Source organism: Maniola hyperantus, chromosome 1 (assembly GCF_902806685.2).
Source record: "Maniola hyperantus chromosome 1, iAphHyp1.2, whole genome shotgun sequence".
NCBI lineage: Eukaryota > Metazoa > Arthropoda > Insecta > Lepidoptera > Nymphalidae > Maniola > Maniola hyperantus.
In genome coordinates this window covers 2,500,150-2,518,144 of record NC_048536.1, presented here as the reverse complement: position 1 = coordinate 2,518,144, position 17,995 = coordinate 2,500,150, and the positions used below count along the sequence as shown (strand labels likewise).

The 17,995-nt window shown below is 39.1% G+C and overlaps 1 protein-coding gene and 1 long non-coding RNA gene across 4 annotated transcripts in view; one reads left to right on the top strand and one right to left on the bottom strand.

Annotated features, from left to right (window-relative positions):
- The window catches only part of LOC138402829 (uncharacterized), a 230,156-nt gene that overhangs the window by 55,987 nt on the left and 156,174 nt on the right, over positions 1 to 17,995 (bottom strand). The gene's annotated exons all lie outside the window — the stretch shown is intronic.
- On the top strand, positions 213 to 17,375 carry l(2)gd1 (lethal (2) giant discs 1). Of its 3 annotated transcripts, none has more exons than XM_034972582.2 (14): positions 213 to 657; positions 1,417 to 1,624; positions 2,145 to 2,361; positions 2,791 to 3,110; positions 3,630 to 3,851; positions 4,698 to 4,789; positions 5,170 to 5,337; positions 6,056 to 6,224; positions 7,602 to 7,740; positions 8,997 to 9,227; positions 9,541 to 9,718; positions 10,461 to 10,612; positions 12,508 to 12,628; positions 14,181 to 17,375. In XM_034972582.2, the coding sequence occupies exons 1-14, from the start codon at positions 613 to 615 to the stop codon at positions 14,298 to 14,300; spliced, it is 2,382 nt and encodes a 793-aa protein (XP_034828473.1). In that variant the 5' UTR covers positions 213 to 612; the 3' UTR covers positions 14,301 to 17,375. The 3 variants fall into 3 exon arrangements, with proteins under 3 accessions (XP_034828473.1, XP_069354092.1, XP_069365932.1); XM_069497991.1 differs by having other exon boundaries at positions 4,686 to 4,789; positions 12,538 to 12,628; XM_069509831.1 differs by having other exon boundaries at positions 4,686 to 4,789.

Sequence of the window (17,995 nt, the reverse complement as noted above, 5' to 3'; positions counted from 1 at the left end):
CACAGACTAAAAAACTCGTGGAGAGTGGCGATCTATGGGCGGATAAAATTGTTGCCATTCACTAAACTTCACATAGACTTTTTACCATAAATCTTTACTAGGTTTGTCAAAAAAACGCCCAGTGTTTATTTGCCTAATTTTATTTTTGACTCTGTACCATAGACTACGAAAATTGCCGACATTTGACAGTTGACAGTGACAGTCAATGAAAATGAGCGATGGGCTTGGATGGTGTTTTAATTTAAACGTCTTTTGTAAATTTTCCAAAACTTGTGTAAATAATAAAAATCTAAGCTTTTTAAATTATTTCAATTAACATTTCGGAGAATAATATTAACTATTAAACTGTATTGGACAGTGTAACTGAGTGTTCGGTATTGACTATTGAATTGAATTGAATTTAAGTTCTACAATACTATTACGTTTGAGGCAACGTATTTGTTTTACTTTTACATCTTGTGTATGATCGCTTTGGTTTCCTTATCGTGTTGTTTATCAACGTAAGGAAACAATAATAACGATTTAAAACAAACATAACACAGTAAAAGTGAACCTAAACATAGTGTAATTTACAGTTTTTGTGTCGAGATCAAATTTACCTAAGTAAACAAAATGTACAAAAAACCCAGCTCTGGTAAAAGAGGAAATTTATCACAGGTGAGTCATTATATTGTGATTGTAGACTAGTTTTCATCCGGCCTTATGATCTATTTTTAGTTGGGATTGTTGAGGTAATAAGGCATCATGAGAATAAAGGATTTCCTTAATTGAACAGTGCTCATATAGCTAATCTTTCAAATGTTAACTGTCTTCAAGGATTCTGTTATACTGACTATGTACTACAAAGTCAAATCTTGTTGAGTTAAGATAATCGGGTAATAACTTGTACACATAACATAACTTGAAACAAAAGTTTAAATACACCTACTTACAATATACACAGCTGTAATAAATTCTACTTTTAATAAGTTTGTGGCCTCCTTCTACCTTGTCCATTCTTCTTTCTTATGCCTCTCTGGCTCAAGTCATCATTTTTACAAATAATTAATCAAAACAATAACAAATTAAAAGGAAAGTTCCTGACTCACTGACTGACTCATTAATTCCCAGCCCAAACCTTTGGCCCCAGAAAGCTGACATTTTACACATAGGTTCCCTTTATAAGTGAATGAATAAATCAGAGTTCAAAATTCTCGCAGAAGTTAAGCCCTTAATATTTAATCTATTTATTTAATTAAATTAGTAACCTATTAGTAACGAGACATCATTTTTGTTTTCAGTACTTTCGTAGTAGCTAGCTCGTAGTTTTAAGATTACCTAGTTTTAATTTTGTAAATGTTAAAATTTGGTTTATATACCATACCTATTCTGTTTCTCTTGTTTTGTGAGCTGAATAAACTTTTTTTTTTTTTTTAGTATGGCCTGCTAGACATCCCAGATGTAGATGATGCAGATGAACCAATGGATCTGTCAGATGATGATATAGACCTGGAGGCAGAGTTGGCGGCTCTTGGTGGAGGCCGTAAACCACGGCCGAAGAAGAAGGTGCCACAGGTGGTTGCCGACTTGGACAGTATGATCGCTGCCAGCTTGAGAGACATACCATCTGATGAGGAAGTGTCAGGTATTATTTATTTATTCACTAGCTGATGCCTGTGACTTCCTTCACGTGGATTTAGTTTTTCAAAAATCCTGTGGAAACTTGTTGATTTTCCAGTAAAAAAGTAGCATAATATGTCACTCTCCAGATCTTTAACTATACCCATGCAAAAATCAAGTTGATCCTCCATTGCACTGTTGCTATGTGATCGATGGAAAAACCAGTAAACAAACACACTTTCACGATGTATATCAGAAACAAAGTCTATAAAATTATACAGAAAATACAATAATACTTGCAAATAAAATATACCAAAAGAAGAATCTTAAAATACTATACTTAGACACATATAAGTAAAAATAATTTAACAAATCATCAGGGTTTGAAAACTGAAGCACTTAGAAGTCCAGCCAATTACTGTGTGAAAACTCCCTAATTAATCATTAAGTAATTAATAGAAGGGGTCACAACTCACAGCAATGAGTCATCTCACTTCATGTATTTATACTGTAAACAGTAGTTCTATAATAAAACTCTCTTCCAGGTGATGAAGATGACCCAGAATTACTGAGAGAACTACAAGACATGTCCCTGGATGATGAAGCGCCTCCCTCTGAAGAACTGCGTATGACCAGGCCGGCTCCTCCACCCCCCGGTAGTTCATCTAACAGCACTATTAATTTGCTGCAAGAGAGAATAGCTAACTATACTACAGCAGAGAGAAACGCTAAGCAGAGTGGGGAAAGCAGTAAAGCTAGAAGGTGAGATTACAAATGGTAAAAGTTGATCATTACATTTAAACATAAGCATATTCGATGCCGGGATTTCCTTCGCGTAGATTTAGGTTTTTAAAAATCCTGTGGGAACTCATTGATATTCTGAAATAAAAAGTACATAGGTAGCCTATGTTACTCTCCAGGTCCAACTACACTCATTCAAAAAATCACGTCTATGTACGTTTTTGAAGGAAAATACAACAAACAAATAGACTTTCACATTTTTAATACCTATTATTAGAAATATTGATATATTTAATGTAAGAATGTATTTATTCGTAAAATCGCATTTATTTCCTAAGCTCGCTTTTTGTATTGAATTTACTGTTGCTTCTTGATAGCTTCATTTTGGCAAAGTTTACGTGCATGATAAAAAAATGTAAAATATCTACCAAAATGCTCAATATTCGACAGGTACGGCCGAGGTATCAAAATGCTAAACGATCTATTAAAACAAGCGAACGCCGGCAGACCAATCAAAGACGAAGATATACCTCCACCGGTCAGCCTCGGAAAACCTGACTCCCAACCACCACAACCTTCCCCAATTTCACCCCCAGAATCACCCCGTGAACACCCTCCCGTCCCACCCCCTCGATCTACATCAATACCAAGTGCTCCAGAACCAGAGGAAAGACCCCCAACACCCCCAGAACCTAAGGAGCCGCCTCCACCCCCCCCTAATGTTGAGGAGTTGGATCCGGTTAGACAGCAAGGATTGCAGTTTATATTGAGTGAGTATAACTATAGAACTTCATGCAATGCATGCAATGGGCATACAAATTAATATTGTTAGGTGACCTAACTTAACAAAATTAATGACTATTGAATTTTTTAATCTGGTTCGCTGAAAATTGACAGATATTAGCATAACAAACCAAAGATTTTTATTGCCATTTAACATAACCATTTAAACTATACTAATTGTCTAGCTTATTCCCGCGACTTCGTCCGCGTGGATTACACAAATTTTAAACCCCTATTTTACCCCTTAGAGTTGAATTTAAAAAATCCTTTCTTAGCGGATGTCTACGTCATAACAGCTATCTGCGTGCCAATCTCCAGCACGATCCATTCTATAGTTTGAGCTGTGTTTGTGCTGTAGTATAGATCAGTCAGTCAGTCACCTTTTCTTTTTATACATATGTATTATGTATTTAGATTTTATTCATAAAAGAGATAAGAATCGATACCCTATTTCTCGCTTTAACACAAGATTAATAATCAAATATAATAAAACATGTTCCTTCTAGAACGAAAAGAAGAGTTTAAAGCGGCAGCGCTCGCGAGCAAGCACGCGGGTGACAAAACGATGGCACTAGAATACCTAAAGGTCGCCAAACAATTCGAGATAGTAGTGCAAGCGTACAGATCTGGCCAAGATATGGATCTCAATGAGCTGCCCACGCTAGAAGTGATCACGGCAGCTATAAAGGGTCAACAGAAGGAGGAGAATCAGACGCAGAATTCTACAGGTAAGAAACCAAAAAACCTATCCTGGTTAAATATACAACCGTTTTTATCCACCAAAAGGAAATACCCAGATAATAATGTCTTCCGACCGAATTTCGTCCACGGCGGCCAATCTCCATGGAGATTAGCCAATTGCGCGGGAGATATTATAGTGCACAAGTGTGTGCGCAAACACAGGTGCACTCTCTATACCCTCACTATAGCACGATGGGACGGAAATCCGATATGACTGGAGAGAGATCAGGTGCAGGACCAATGGCTTGACGTGCTTTGCGAGGCTTCCTTCCTGACTCCGGGCTAGTATGTATTGAGAATTTCTTAGGTAATGTATTGAGCAAGCACGCGGGTGACAAAACGATGGCACTAGAATACCTAAAGGTCGTCAAACAATTGGGTATTTTCCTACTCTTGAATTTGATAAATATTATTACTTTATTATAAACTAGGATAAAAATAATGCCGTACGCGGAAAAAATATTAAAATCCAACAAAGATTTACAAAGTTACAGGCATTTTAATTTTGGAGTGGGAGGGTCTTCTATCCCTTTCTCGCAAAACGAAAACTTGTATGAAACCGCACGAAGCTACTATGGCATTAGTAGGTGTGACGTCAAAATGCTATATTATCGCTATCTCTGTCTAATCAGATATATTTAAATGCTTATAACTTTTTTGTTATTTGATCGATTTAATTAGTTTTTTCAGTTTACGTCATCACTTTTATCCTAGTTTTTAATAAAGTGATAAAAAAATTGGAGTCAAATACCCAATTCCATAGACTCTAGCTAGATTTTGTACCCTTTTACGCATTTTCCAAACATTTGTTTTGTTCCTAGAGCCAGCGCCAGAACCAACTTCAGAACCAACTCCAGAACCAGCTGGGTTGATAACGGCTTCAACCGTTGACGAGGCGTTACGACAGAGACTCGCTTATTTTCAGGTACTTAAAACTTACTAGCTTATGCCCGCGACTTCGTCCGCTTGGACTACATAAATCTCAAACCCCTATTTCACCCCCATAGGGGTTGAATTTTTCAAAAATTCTTTCTTAGCGGACGCCTACGTGAAGCTATCTGCATGCCGAATTTCAGCCCGATCCGTCCAGTGGTTTGAGCTATGCGTTGATAAATCTGTCAGTCAGCCAGTTAGTCAGCTAGAAAGCTGAAATGTCATTCTTAAGGCCGATGTACATTACTTTCTGCCGCGTACTGTAGTTCACGACAGGTCGGACATGGTTAGCGTGAGACTGTGCGGGGCGTCCCCACCCTGTCGCGAACTAAACCTACACCAGTTTTTGTAAAAAGCACCATATTCTTTTAGGAGCAAGAATCAAAATCCAAGGAGCAAGGCAACTCTTCTAAAGCCCGCAGAATGGGACGGATAGTGAAGCAATACCAAGACGCCATTAGGTTGAACGCTGCTGGCAAACCCATACCTGCGGAGGATCTACCAACGCCCAATGGATATGCACCTTTGCCTAGCGAAGGGGTAAGTTATTATTTTTATGCTGATACCCGCGAAATCCCCTCCCTGGCGCAGTGGTAAGCACTGTGGTCTTATTAGCGGGAGGTCCCGGTTTTAATTCCTGGCAGGGGTTTGGAATTTTATAATTTCTAAATTTCTGGTCTCCGTCAAAGAGCAAAGCTTTTATCTGGTGACCAAACACACTGTATAGCGCGTAAAATTTAACTCCTCACGTGACAACTTTTTGTGTCAAATATCAAAGTCAAAGTCAAAGTCAAAGTCAAATGATTTATTCAAAATAGGTAATTAATAACGCTTTTTGATGGTCAGATGTTGGATTTCTAAGATATAGTGGTGATAATTACGCAAACTTAAAACTAAAGCTACGAGGGTTCCAAACGCGCCCAGGTCTGAGAAGAGCCCACAACAAACTCAGCCGGGTATTCTTTTTATTATCACCACTTTACAAAATTATTGAAACTTATTAGAACTATCACAATCCGTTAAGCAACTCATTCCCAAGCTTGTTTATCACTTAAATAATCCTTTACATTGTAATAGGATTTTTCAATTAGTTTAAGTTTTATGAAAACTCATTATCATTTACGATTACTCATTACGATTTTTAGTCTTTATTTTAAAGGTGAACCATACTTTTGACATGACAGTTAACCCATAGAGTTAAAATGGCGCGTGAGGAGTAATTTTGTACGGAGTATACGGTCTTTTGTGTGTATTTCAGCCTCGCCCGTCCCCAAGTAAGCCAGCCCCAGTGGCACCTAAAGCAACCCCGAGCCCGTCCCCCAAACCCGCCACCCCGCAGCCAGCGTCGCGCTACGACAAGCAACTCGTGTTGCTGTTGCACAGACAGAAACAGTTCAAGGAGGCGGCCATACTTGCTAAGAAGAATGGTAAGTCACTCTAGCCTTTAAGCGAAGTTTCCTTAGCGGTCTCCGCAGCGCTCTCCATACCATATTATTGTTACCCTGTAGGACGATTGTCTAAAACCTGCATCAATCATTATTACAATCTCAATTGTTCTGATTGGCTGAATTTGTGCGATTCTTGTTGCAACAATGCATTGTGGCCAATAGTGAGCGAGCATTAACCAATCAGAGATGATTGCGATCGTGACATTGTAGCTGTCAAACAACCGCGGTAGGGCCATGGATGCTACTTCAATTCCAGTCAAAAAAGTGCTGCTTTATCTGGACAAGAAAACATGAAGTGGAGGCGATCACAATGGATCGGAGACAGGCGAAGTGATACAGGGTATTCAAGAACCTCATCATCATGATCAACCCATCGCCGGCTCACTACAGAGCACGGGTCTCCTCTCAGAGTGAGAAGGGTTTGGCCATAGTCTACCACGCTGGCCATGTGCGAATTGGTAGACTTCACACACCTTTGAGAACATTATGGAGAACTCTCAGGCATGCTGGTTTCCTCACGATGTTTTCCTTCATCGTTAAAGCAAGTGATATTTAATTAGGTACTTAAAACGCACATAACTCCGAAAAGTTAGAGGTGCGTGCCGGGGATCGAACCCCCGACCTCCGATTGGAAGGCGGACGTCCTAACCACTAGGCTATCACAGCTAGTTCAAGAACCTGCATAGCCCCAATCACTTCCTATATTATAAATGCGAAAGTGTGTTTGTTTGTTGGTTTTGACTTTATATTGATAAGAAAATATGAAGTGGAGCCGATCACAATGGATCGGAGACGGGCGAAGTGATACAGGGTATTCAAGTACCTGCATAGCCACAATCACTTCCTATATTATAAATGCGAAAGTGTGTTTGTTTGTTGGTTTTGACTTTATATTGATAAGAAAATATGAAGCCGATCACAATGGATCGGAGATGGGCGAAGTGATACAGGGTATTCAAGTACCTGCATAGCCACAATCCATACTAATATTGTAAATGCGAAAGTGTGTTTGTTTGTCGGTTTGCCCTTCAATCACGTCGCAACGGTCCGACGTGATTTTTTGCATGGGTATAGTTTAAGACCTATAGAGTGACATAGGCTACTTTTATCCCGGAAAATTAAAGAGTTCTCACGGGACTTCTTTTTATAAAGAATATTAGCCATGTTAAATGACTAATATTCCCCTTTCCTCTCCAACTAAGCGTCAGGCTTGTGCTAGGAGTAGGTACGACAATAGTGCAACGGGCGGGGTTTGAACCGTCAACCTTTCGGTTTTCAGTCCACTCCTTTACCGGTTTTTTAACAACCTAAATAGTCACACCCCACTAATCAGTACGTGATTATTTTTGTTCCCAGGTGATATAGACCAAGCTAAGGAGTACCTTCGGGCAGCTAAAGGCTTCGACTCGGTGATAGAGGCGGCTGAGGGCGGCCTCACCGTGGACCTCAAGTCACTGCCGCTACCTCCCACTGCCAAGAAACAGATGGAGCATACGTGAGTTAAATGTTCGATAAATCACCCACTGCGCAAGTTCAAGGTCACACGCGGCATGCGCCACCCGCGCTTTGCTGGTAGAAATATATAAAGAGCATTTGATAATAATAGGTACAGCGACGCGCTACACTTTGCATGCAATCAGCATTATTAGCCTCAATAGCTCAACGGGTACGGGAGTCGACTGAAAACTGAAATGTCGACGGTTCAAACCCCGCCCGTTGCACTATTGTCGTACCTACTCCTAGCACAAGCTTTACGCTTAGTTGGAGAGGAAAGGGGAATATTAGTCACTTAACATGGCTAATATTCTTTTATATATAAAAAAAAAAAAAAAAAAAACCCGCTACACTTCAGGTCGCGTGTCGCCATCGCGAATCGCGGTCGCGTACCGCTGACACTATTTTAAATGACTAACATTATACAACATACCTCGGTGGCTCGATTGCGGTAGAATGACAGCTACAATGTCACCATCACAATCACTTTGATTGGTTGACACTCGCTCACTATTGGTTAATTAATATGATTCATTGCTGCAACAAGAAGACGATAAATTCTACCAATCACAACAATTGGGATTGTAATAATGATTGATGCAATTTTTCCGCAATCGACCAGCGGATGCTTATTACGAAAGTGACATCCATTTTCAACTCGAAAATTTAGTTATTTGAAAAAATCTAAAGTTACTTCTTCCCTGCGTACATACACTCAACCATTGTTATTATAAACTAGCTTATGCTCGCGACTTCGTCCGCGTGGACTCCATAAATTTCAAACCCCTATTTCACCCCCTTAGGGGTTGAATTTTTAAAAAATCCTTTCTTAGCGGATGCCTACGTCATACTATCTGTACCCGTAGTATAAGATTTTACGTCACACCAAACGTTGCTAGAATTTGAGAGTCGAAACACATCTGCGTTATAGTAAACTGGATCTTAAGTGCCTTGTTTTAAAGCTCAAGTTTGTTCTCACATCTACAACCAGCGCTCCAAGCGGAAACCTTGCGAAATTAAAATCAGTGGCATTGAATTTTTGACTTCAATTCAAGGCTCTTTAGGTCCATTTTACTTTGGTGTTATTGTGTTTCGATTCTCGAATTCTAGCAACGTTTGGTGAGACGTAAAATCTTATACTACGGGTACAGCATGCCAAATTTCAGCCCGATCCATCCAGTTGTTTGAACTGTGCGTTGATAGATCAGTCAATCACTCAAGTCACCTTTTCCTTTTATATATTTAAGATTTTTTCAGTTTCGACGTCGTATCAGCTGACGACTGCGGTCCTCCCGATGACTCTTCCATCAGCCTCGGTGACGAAAACGTCATGAGCCGCCTGCACACACAGCTCACAGCCCAGTTGAAACTGTGCCTAACCAACCGCGACCACTACCGCGCGATGGGCAATATCGCTGAGAGCAATCGCTTCGAGCATCTAGCCGTCAGTGTGAAACAGGACTTAGATGTGGTGGCTGTAGCTAAGAGGTGAGCGTATAAAACGGGCTAGATTGTTTGCAATTTCTAGATACAGCGTGTAACCAGAACGCTGGCAAAAACGAAGACAGGTGATGGTACTGATGATGATGATGATGATGACTGATAAGATAATAAGGGTACTGATTTATATTATGGGTACTGATTTATAATAAGGGTACTGATTTATAATAAGGGTACTGATTTATAATAAGGGTACTGATTTATAATAAGGGTATTGATTTATAATAAGGGTACTGATTTATAATAAGAGTACTGATTTCCAATGTAAGCCCTTATTCTAAAATGTGTTATCTCATTTCAGTTTGGGAGATAATCCACCAAAGTTCCATTACGAGAGTCGAAAGTTCTCAGTAGTGCAATGCAATACCGACCTTAATGAAAATGATTTAGAGCTGACAATCGTTCGGGGCATTGCGTACAACGTTCCCAACCCGAAGGAGATTGATACTTATGTGAAGTACGAGTTTCCCTTCCCTCAGGTATGTTGATATCTACTATCAATGTAGTACAGTGCAATATAGATCTTAGTACTAAGACTTAAAGTTGGCAATTGTTCGCACAAAATTTACCCAGGAGAGACGCCAGAGAAAAACGGGCAAGTGCGAGTCAGACTCGCGCACCGAGGGTTCCGTACTACAATCGTATTTTATCAACATTTTGCTCGATAAATCAAAAACTATTATGCCTAAAAATAAATAAAAATCCGTTTTTAAATGTACAAGTAAAGCCCTTTCATACGATACTCCAATTGGTATAGTAATCTTACTGTGAAAGTTGAAAAAAGCAATTTTTGTTCATGAACACATTTTAATTTATTTTCTTGTGATGTGACCACAAATTCACGGTTTTTAGATTTTCCCTTCATGTCTGCTGTAAGACCTACCTTCTTGCCAAATTTCATGATTCAAGGTCAACGGGAAGTACCGTATAGGTTTCTTGACAGACAGACAGACAACGAAGTGATCCTATAAAGGTGCTGATAAACTTGAGCATTCACTTGTAATCATCATTCTTGCGAATGTTACATCACAGAAAAATACGAGAACATTTGGCTCTATGCTTGGCTCGGCTCGTTGTTCAGTTCGACAAAAATAAAAACGGCGAATGCTCGATGTGCTGTTACAAGTGAATGCACAAGTTTATCAGCACCTTAAGGGTTCCGTTTTTCCTTTTGAGGTACGGAACCCTAAAAATTATAAATACTACTCATCATTATTGTAGGAGGCGCCAGTATCAGACCGGACCCCCTTAGTAAAGGACACCAACAGTCCCCAGTACGACTCTGTGTTCACCCTGCCCATACAACGCGGCGCCCGGCCTTGCCTCAGAGTGTTTAAGCGACACGGAATCAAGTTCGAAGTCTATTCTAGAGGGTAAGTGCTAATTTAAGGTCTTATATAAATATTAATAGAAGTAATTTTTTACGCGAATCTATCCTCTTAGCACGGTTATAATATATTTTTTGATAATTATTTTATATATATTTTTATATGAATACCTACACAATTTTTTAATAAAAATGTTATCTGAATTATATATTTAACTAGCTTATGCTCGCGACTTCGTCCGCGTGGACTACACAAATTTCAAACCACTATTTTACCCACTTAGGGGTTCAATTTTCAATAATCCTTTCTTAGCGGATACCTACGTCATAATAGCTATGTTGCATGCCAAATTTCAGCCCGATCCGTTCAGTAGTTTGAGCTGTGCGTTGATAGATCAGTCAGTCAGTCAGTCAGTCAGTCAGTCACCTTTTCCTTTTATATATTTTAAAGACTAGCTGACCCGGCGTACTTCGTACCGCCTAACAGTCTATTCTTTATTTTTTTATTTTTTTTAATACTTTCAATTTTTTTAATTTTTCTCCGTAAGAACCATCCTCGTAATTCAAGGAATTTTATAAAAAAAAATTAGCGAAATCGGTTCAGCTGTTCTCGAGATTTGCGATCAGCAACACGTTTAGCGATTCATTTTTATATATAGAGATGTAAAGATATCTGAATCACTGTGTAAAAGTTACTTTAGGATCCTTAGAATAACTAAAGTATTTTGTACATATGTCTATAGAAGTGATTATATTTCCATAAAAGTTGTTTGTCTATTTTTCTGCATGGTGTGAAAACGTATGTAGTGAAATGGGGGACCCATTTCTTTTCTTTTTCGATTATCATCATGGGCAACTAATATGGTATAGCGTATAACTGAGTACTACACTACACTAATACAGTACTATCACTTGTATAAGTTACGCCGATGTACCTGCGCAGAAATCTTATTTTTTAATGGCGCGAAAATATCTCAACCAATCATAGCGCGCATCCGTCCGCTATTGGTTGTTGTCTGCGCGCCATATTTTGTACGCGCGAATTATAAGCGAGATAGCACGAGTCTCTGTTCTTGTGTTTAAAATCCTAACGTCAAGCAATAAAGTCTGTATTTCATTGGTGTACATTTGGTTTTAGTCGGCCTTAGGGCGAGACCACAACACTGCGGTGCGACGTCGCATCGCAAAACGATGCCGCATTGCAATGCGATGCGTTGACGCAACGCAAAAGTATCATCGCTTACGGCATCGTACGAGAAAACTCTGACCATCAATTTCTAGTGAGCCATGGATCGCACTACACGTATTCGATTTCTACTTGCGTTAAGACGCACCAAGAAAACACACACAGCACAGAATGGCACACAGAGATGTGTGGACACTGACTGAACGGGAATACGTCGTCGCATCGCAAGTTTGTACGGTGCGACACCGCGTCGGAAATTTTAATTTAATTTAATTTAAATTTTTTATTTGAAAGGGCAATCAACAGGTTACACAAAGAAAACTTACAACTACACAACAAGAAATAAATACATAAAAATGCATATTATGTAGACCCACTAAGTGATTGCCACAGCTTGCGATGAGAAAACTAGATAGAGAGAGAAAAACGAAAAAAGGCAATCGGGACAAGAGAAGAAATGTTAAAAAATTAGATCCAGCAAGCTGAGGCAATCAACTAACTGGATCGGTGCCACGAACAGAACAAATTTGCACAGTGCATTGTGCGACGTCGTAGATTTTTACGGCTCGACGTCGCATCGCAGTGCTGTGGTCTCAGCCTATGGTTGCGCTTTTCTGCGCAAACGAATTTTGTTGATGCGATTAATAGAAGTGGTAGTACTGTAGGTATTCATGTGTTTATTTCCTATGCATGAACCCTTTGTATATTTTATCTTGCTCGTGTGGGTAGTGTGTAGTAGTAGAACGATGCCGCAGGTGTGGCAGCTGTAGTGGCTTGTGTTGCAGCGGCTGGTTCAGCAAGGACTCGCTGCTGGGCAGCCTCACCGTCAAGCTGGCGCCCTTAGAGACACAAGTCACGCTGCACGAGGCTTTCCCGGTGAGTAGAACGATGCCGCAGGTGTCGAAGAGTGTCCCTTTGTAACTCAAAAACTGTAAATTTTTACAAAAATCTGGCAAACCATAGACACAGAATCAGTTTCTAGAATGTATGTATAATGCGGTAAAAATGACTTCTCACACACCATTTTAACTTTATGTGTATTTCATGCCAAAAGTACGATTTTAGTCCGTATTTTAAAGGTGAACTTTTGACATTACACTTGACCCATAGAGTTAAAATGGCGTTTGAAAAGTTATTTTGTATGGACTTTACCTCCTTTAGTTTGATTGGGTACATTTGTATCGAGCATGCTACGAATAAACTCCCATTTTTAGGGTTCCGTTTTTCCTTTTGAGGTACGGAACCCTAAAAATGGGAGTTTATTCGTAGCATGCATTATTGGATCACTTTGTTGTCTGTCTGTCTGTCTGTCAAGAAACCTACAGGGTACTTTGGCAGGTAGGTAGGTCTTATAGCTGACATTCGGGGAAAAATCTGAAACCGTGAATTTGTGGTTACATCACAAAAAAAATTAAATTGTGGTCATGAACTAATAATTAGTATTTTCAACTTTCGAATTGAGATAGGTAACTATATCAAGTGGGGTATTATATTATGAGAGGTCTTCACCTGTACATTCTAAAACAGATATTTATTTATTTTTATGCATCATAGTTTTTGAATTATCGTGCAAAATATCGAAAAAACACGACTGTAGTACGGAACCCTCGTTGCGCGAGCCTGACTCGCACTTGGCCGGTTTTTTTAACAATATTAACCAAGTTGTAAGCAGACTAATATTCCCTTTTCCCCTCCAATTAAGCGTAAAGCTAATTTTGTATGGACTATACCTCATTTACTTTGATTGGTTAAGTTTGTATCGAGCATCCTGTTACTGATTGCAGGCGTTTCAGTATACGCCTGCAGTCTATGCAGGTCTCCGGAGGTACTCACCGACCTTGTATTTCTAGTTAACGAAGCTCCTTTTCTGGTAGGTTTGTTAAATTAAACGAAGAGGCTTCGTAACACATCCATTTAATTCCAGTTTTAGACGCTGTCGAGGCGTCAACAATGACAGTATTCACAGCCGATAGGGGGCGTCCATAAATTACGTGAGGTGTTTAAGGGGGGGGAGGGGGGGGAGTCAAATCTCGTCTAATCTTACGTTGGAGAGAGGGGGGTCTCGGCAAATATCACGCAATTTTATATCTGATTGAAACAAAAAAAAAATTATACTATTTTGGTCCATTTAATCCAGATTGTACATGCTTAAGATATTCTATTATTAAATTTTTATTACACTTATAACTCTCAGCAATATTGATTACTAGTCTTAACTAGTCGTAAATAAAAGCACGAAGAATTTTTTTTTCTTTTTACAGTAACACATCCATTTAATTCCAGTTTTAGGCGAAGAGAGACCGAGAAGGAAATACAATTGACAGATACAATTTACAGATTAAATAATGTAGTAGACACAGACTAAAATTTAGTTATAATACTAAACACATACTACGAATAAACTCCTAATTGCACTTATGTATTCCAGCTAATGGACGGACGCCGTCCCGCGGGCGGCTCGCTGGAAGTGAAGCTGCGTATGCGCACGCCACTATTGCAGCAGCAAGTCGAGAACACGACGCATCGCTGGCTTGTCATAGACAATTGACGCGTCACTCCAAGTAGTATAAGTCCCGCAAACCGCTATTGCGCTGGAACCATGTCTCATTAGCATCAAAATGACGTCATTTTGACGTCAGCCGAAATAAAAATCTGAAAACCGTGAATTTGTGGTTAAATCACACAAAAAAAATTAAATTGTGGTCATGAACAATTATAGCTATTTTCAAGTTTCAAAGTAAGATGTACCAAGTGGGGTATCATATGAAAGGGATTTACTTGTACATTCTAAAACAGATTTTTATTTCTTTTTAGGCATAACAGTTTTTGATTTATCGTGGAAAATGTCAAAAAATACGACTGTAGTACGGAACTCTCAGTGTGCGAGTCTGATTCGCACTTGGCACTTGGCGTACGCCGCTACTGCAGCAGCAAGTCGAGAACACGACGCATCGCTGGCTTGTCATAGACAACTGACGCGTCACTCCAAGTAGTATAAGTCCCGCAAATTGCTATTGCGCTGGAACCGTGTCTCATTAACATCGAAATGACGTCATTTTGACGTCGGTATAGGCGTATCGCTTATCTGGAGACTAGCGCTCTTGTAGGCTGTCGAGTATTTTACTCGTACGTCATCCTACTTCAAACACTTCCTCTATCATACGTAGATACAAATATAAGTCCCGCAAATTGCTATTGCGCTGGAACCATGTCTCATTACAAACGAAATGACGTCATTTTGACGTCAGCCGAAATAAAAATATACCATCAGCTCGAAACTTCAGTCTAGTGCTGACGTTACTAAAACGTAACGCTGGCGGCCACGCGCATTAGCAATTTGCGGGACCTATATAGAGCTGTTGGTGGCCCATAGACAAATCGCTCTATGGGCAGAGGTCGAAGCGGCTTTGTATTTTTATGTTTAAGGTGCAGACATACTAAGGCGCTTTGCAGAAGGAGTAGGTAGTTGAAGAAACTATCAACTTTTCAAAAGTCAAAAGTCTAAAATAATTTATTCAAATAGGTATTAACACTGTTTGACTGTCGCTTGTTGGATTTGTAAGATGACATAGTGGTGATAATTGATTAGGTACGAGAACTAAAGTTACGACCGTTCCAAACGCGCCCTGTGGGGTGATTCTCTAACTCAGTGTCTAACACTGAACGATAGCCACAGAGCTCATTTTTTAATCCGTTGAAGGTTTTCTACGAAAAAATATTTTATTACCACCCAGTGAAGCAGCAATGTAGAACCAACCAACCTCGGTGGCTATCATTCTGTGTTAGACACTGAGTTAGCGAATCACCTAGCAGGTCTTTCAAGTTTCCTTTAAAAGTTGCCAGTTGCTACAACCAAATAGACCGGTTTACGGTTGCCGCAATTTTATGGCAATCTGTGAGCAACTTTGATAGCTGCGTTGCTCAATCTACGTACAGTGTGATGATGGATATCGAAGAGGCAGCAATTGTTCTAATTTTATTACGTTGCCGCCGTCGAGGCGTCAACAATGGCATTATTCACAGCCGATAGGGGGCGTCCATAAATTACGTGAGATGTTTAAGGGGGGGAGGGGGACGAGTCAAACCTCATCTAATCTTACGTTGGAGAGAGGGGGGTCTCGGCAAATATCACGCAATTTTTTATCTGATTGAAACAAAAAAAAAAAAAAAACTATTTTGGTCCATTTAATCCAGATTGTACATGCTTAAGATATTCTATTGTTAAATTTTTATTACACTTATAACTCTCAGCAATATTGATTACTAGTCTGAACTAGTCGTAAATAAAAGCACGAAGCATTTTTTTTTCTTTTTACAATAACAATCCAACGCGTTTACGTAAGAAACCCAAATTTAAATTCTAAATTCTAAATTCAAAATAAATTATTCTTATTCTTATTCTTATTCTTCTTATTTTGAATAATCTTACGTGAGATTGGGGGATGGGGGAGGGGATTGAATAAAATCTCACATCTCACCAGGGGGGGAGGGAGGAACAGAAAATTCAAAAAAACACCTCACGTAATTTATGGACGCCCCCATACAAATTCGATTCGACAATTGTTATTTGCAGCAATTATAAAAAACAGAAATATAAAAAACTTGCTCCGGGGGCGCCACTAGTATACCTATTGTCTATGGTCACTAAGTACCTATATGGTTTTGTAAAAATTAGTTCTATGGGTTTTCCGCGAGGTGTTTTATTTTTCTGGTCAGGCTTTACTAGTCATCAATTGCAGCAACTGAAAACCGGAATTCGCAACTCGAGTTGCTGCAATAGTTGCTCCATCTGCAAGGCGCCTAAAAGGTCTTCAAACAAAGGAGGTTCTCAATTCCTAAAGCGGGTATGTTTACTCGATGTTCACAAAAGATATTAAATGTAAGCGTTGTATATTGTGATATAATATAAACTTAGAAATTTATTTTGGTATGTATAAACTACAATGGCAAAAACTGATTAACTAAAATAACTAAACGTTTTACCGTCCCTTTCTGTACAGTAATTGTGATTCCAAAAATGTTATGAATATTTAATTTTACAGTATGCGGACGAAAGTAATGTACATCGACCTTTAGAAGGAGATAGCAGATTTGTAGAGCACTGTCTCTGTCGTTGAGACCGAAATAACGTCATATAGGTATGAGTGACAGAGACAACGCTCTACAAAGTTGAAATGTCATTCTAAAGGCCGATGTACATTACATATTATTATCCTATGTATTGTGTTTGTCATTATAATTTTTTTAGATCTGTCTATGTGTAGATCTGGATTCTGGGGTTAGATTTATTACAAGCAATAATAAAAAAGCGATAATCTGTAAAGAGATAGCGGTTTCGTAGGGCGTTGTCTTGCATATTGTCTGTCATAGGTATGAGTGACAGAGACAACGCTCTACAAAGCTGAAATCTCATTCTAAAGGTCGATGTACAATATTTCCTGCCGGCTACTGTACATATATTTTATTTTTATACTTATGCACTAATAATGCTTTCGTTGAAATTATAATAGTGTAAGTAGATAAGTAATAATTTAATTGTTTATTTCTATGATAATTATTATTATAATATGATCGAAATCACCAAATATAATTTGAATATACGTATGTTGATATCGATATTATATTTATTTGTTTCTTTATACCCATGACAAATTATTTTGCATACAATCTATTAACTGAATTGACACTAAAAATAATGCTATCCTTTTCTGTAGGGAACATTGAGAAAAGGATACCACTATATTTAACCCTGTCATCGAGATTGTGTATAGTGATATAACGAATATTCGCATCCGCAAATGCGGAACATTCGCATTAATTCAGACATCCGCATTCGCATCAATAAATGCGGAGCTTTTGCGGATGCAGATACATATTTGCAACAAGTAACGACCTGCAAAGAAAGTGAGCGGTGTCAGAGTGGCGCGTACCTCGCGCGTGTTTGCTAATTGGTATCCTCGTTCGCTAACCGACCAATCAAAAAGTGTACAATGGTACCCATCAGGGGTGTTACGGATATTCGCATCCGCAAATGCGGAACATTCACATTACCTAATTCAGACATCCGTAACACCCCTGGTCTAAAGCACCGGGCAAAACTCGTCGCTTACGCTTTCTCTGAGGTTTGTTCGATTTGTTTACCTAAAGAAAACCAAAGTATACCTAGTCATCATGGAATATCGTGAAGTTCTAAGTTGTTTTTTAGGGTTCCGTACCTCAAAAGGAAAAACGGAACCCTTATAG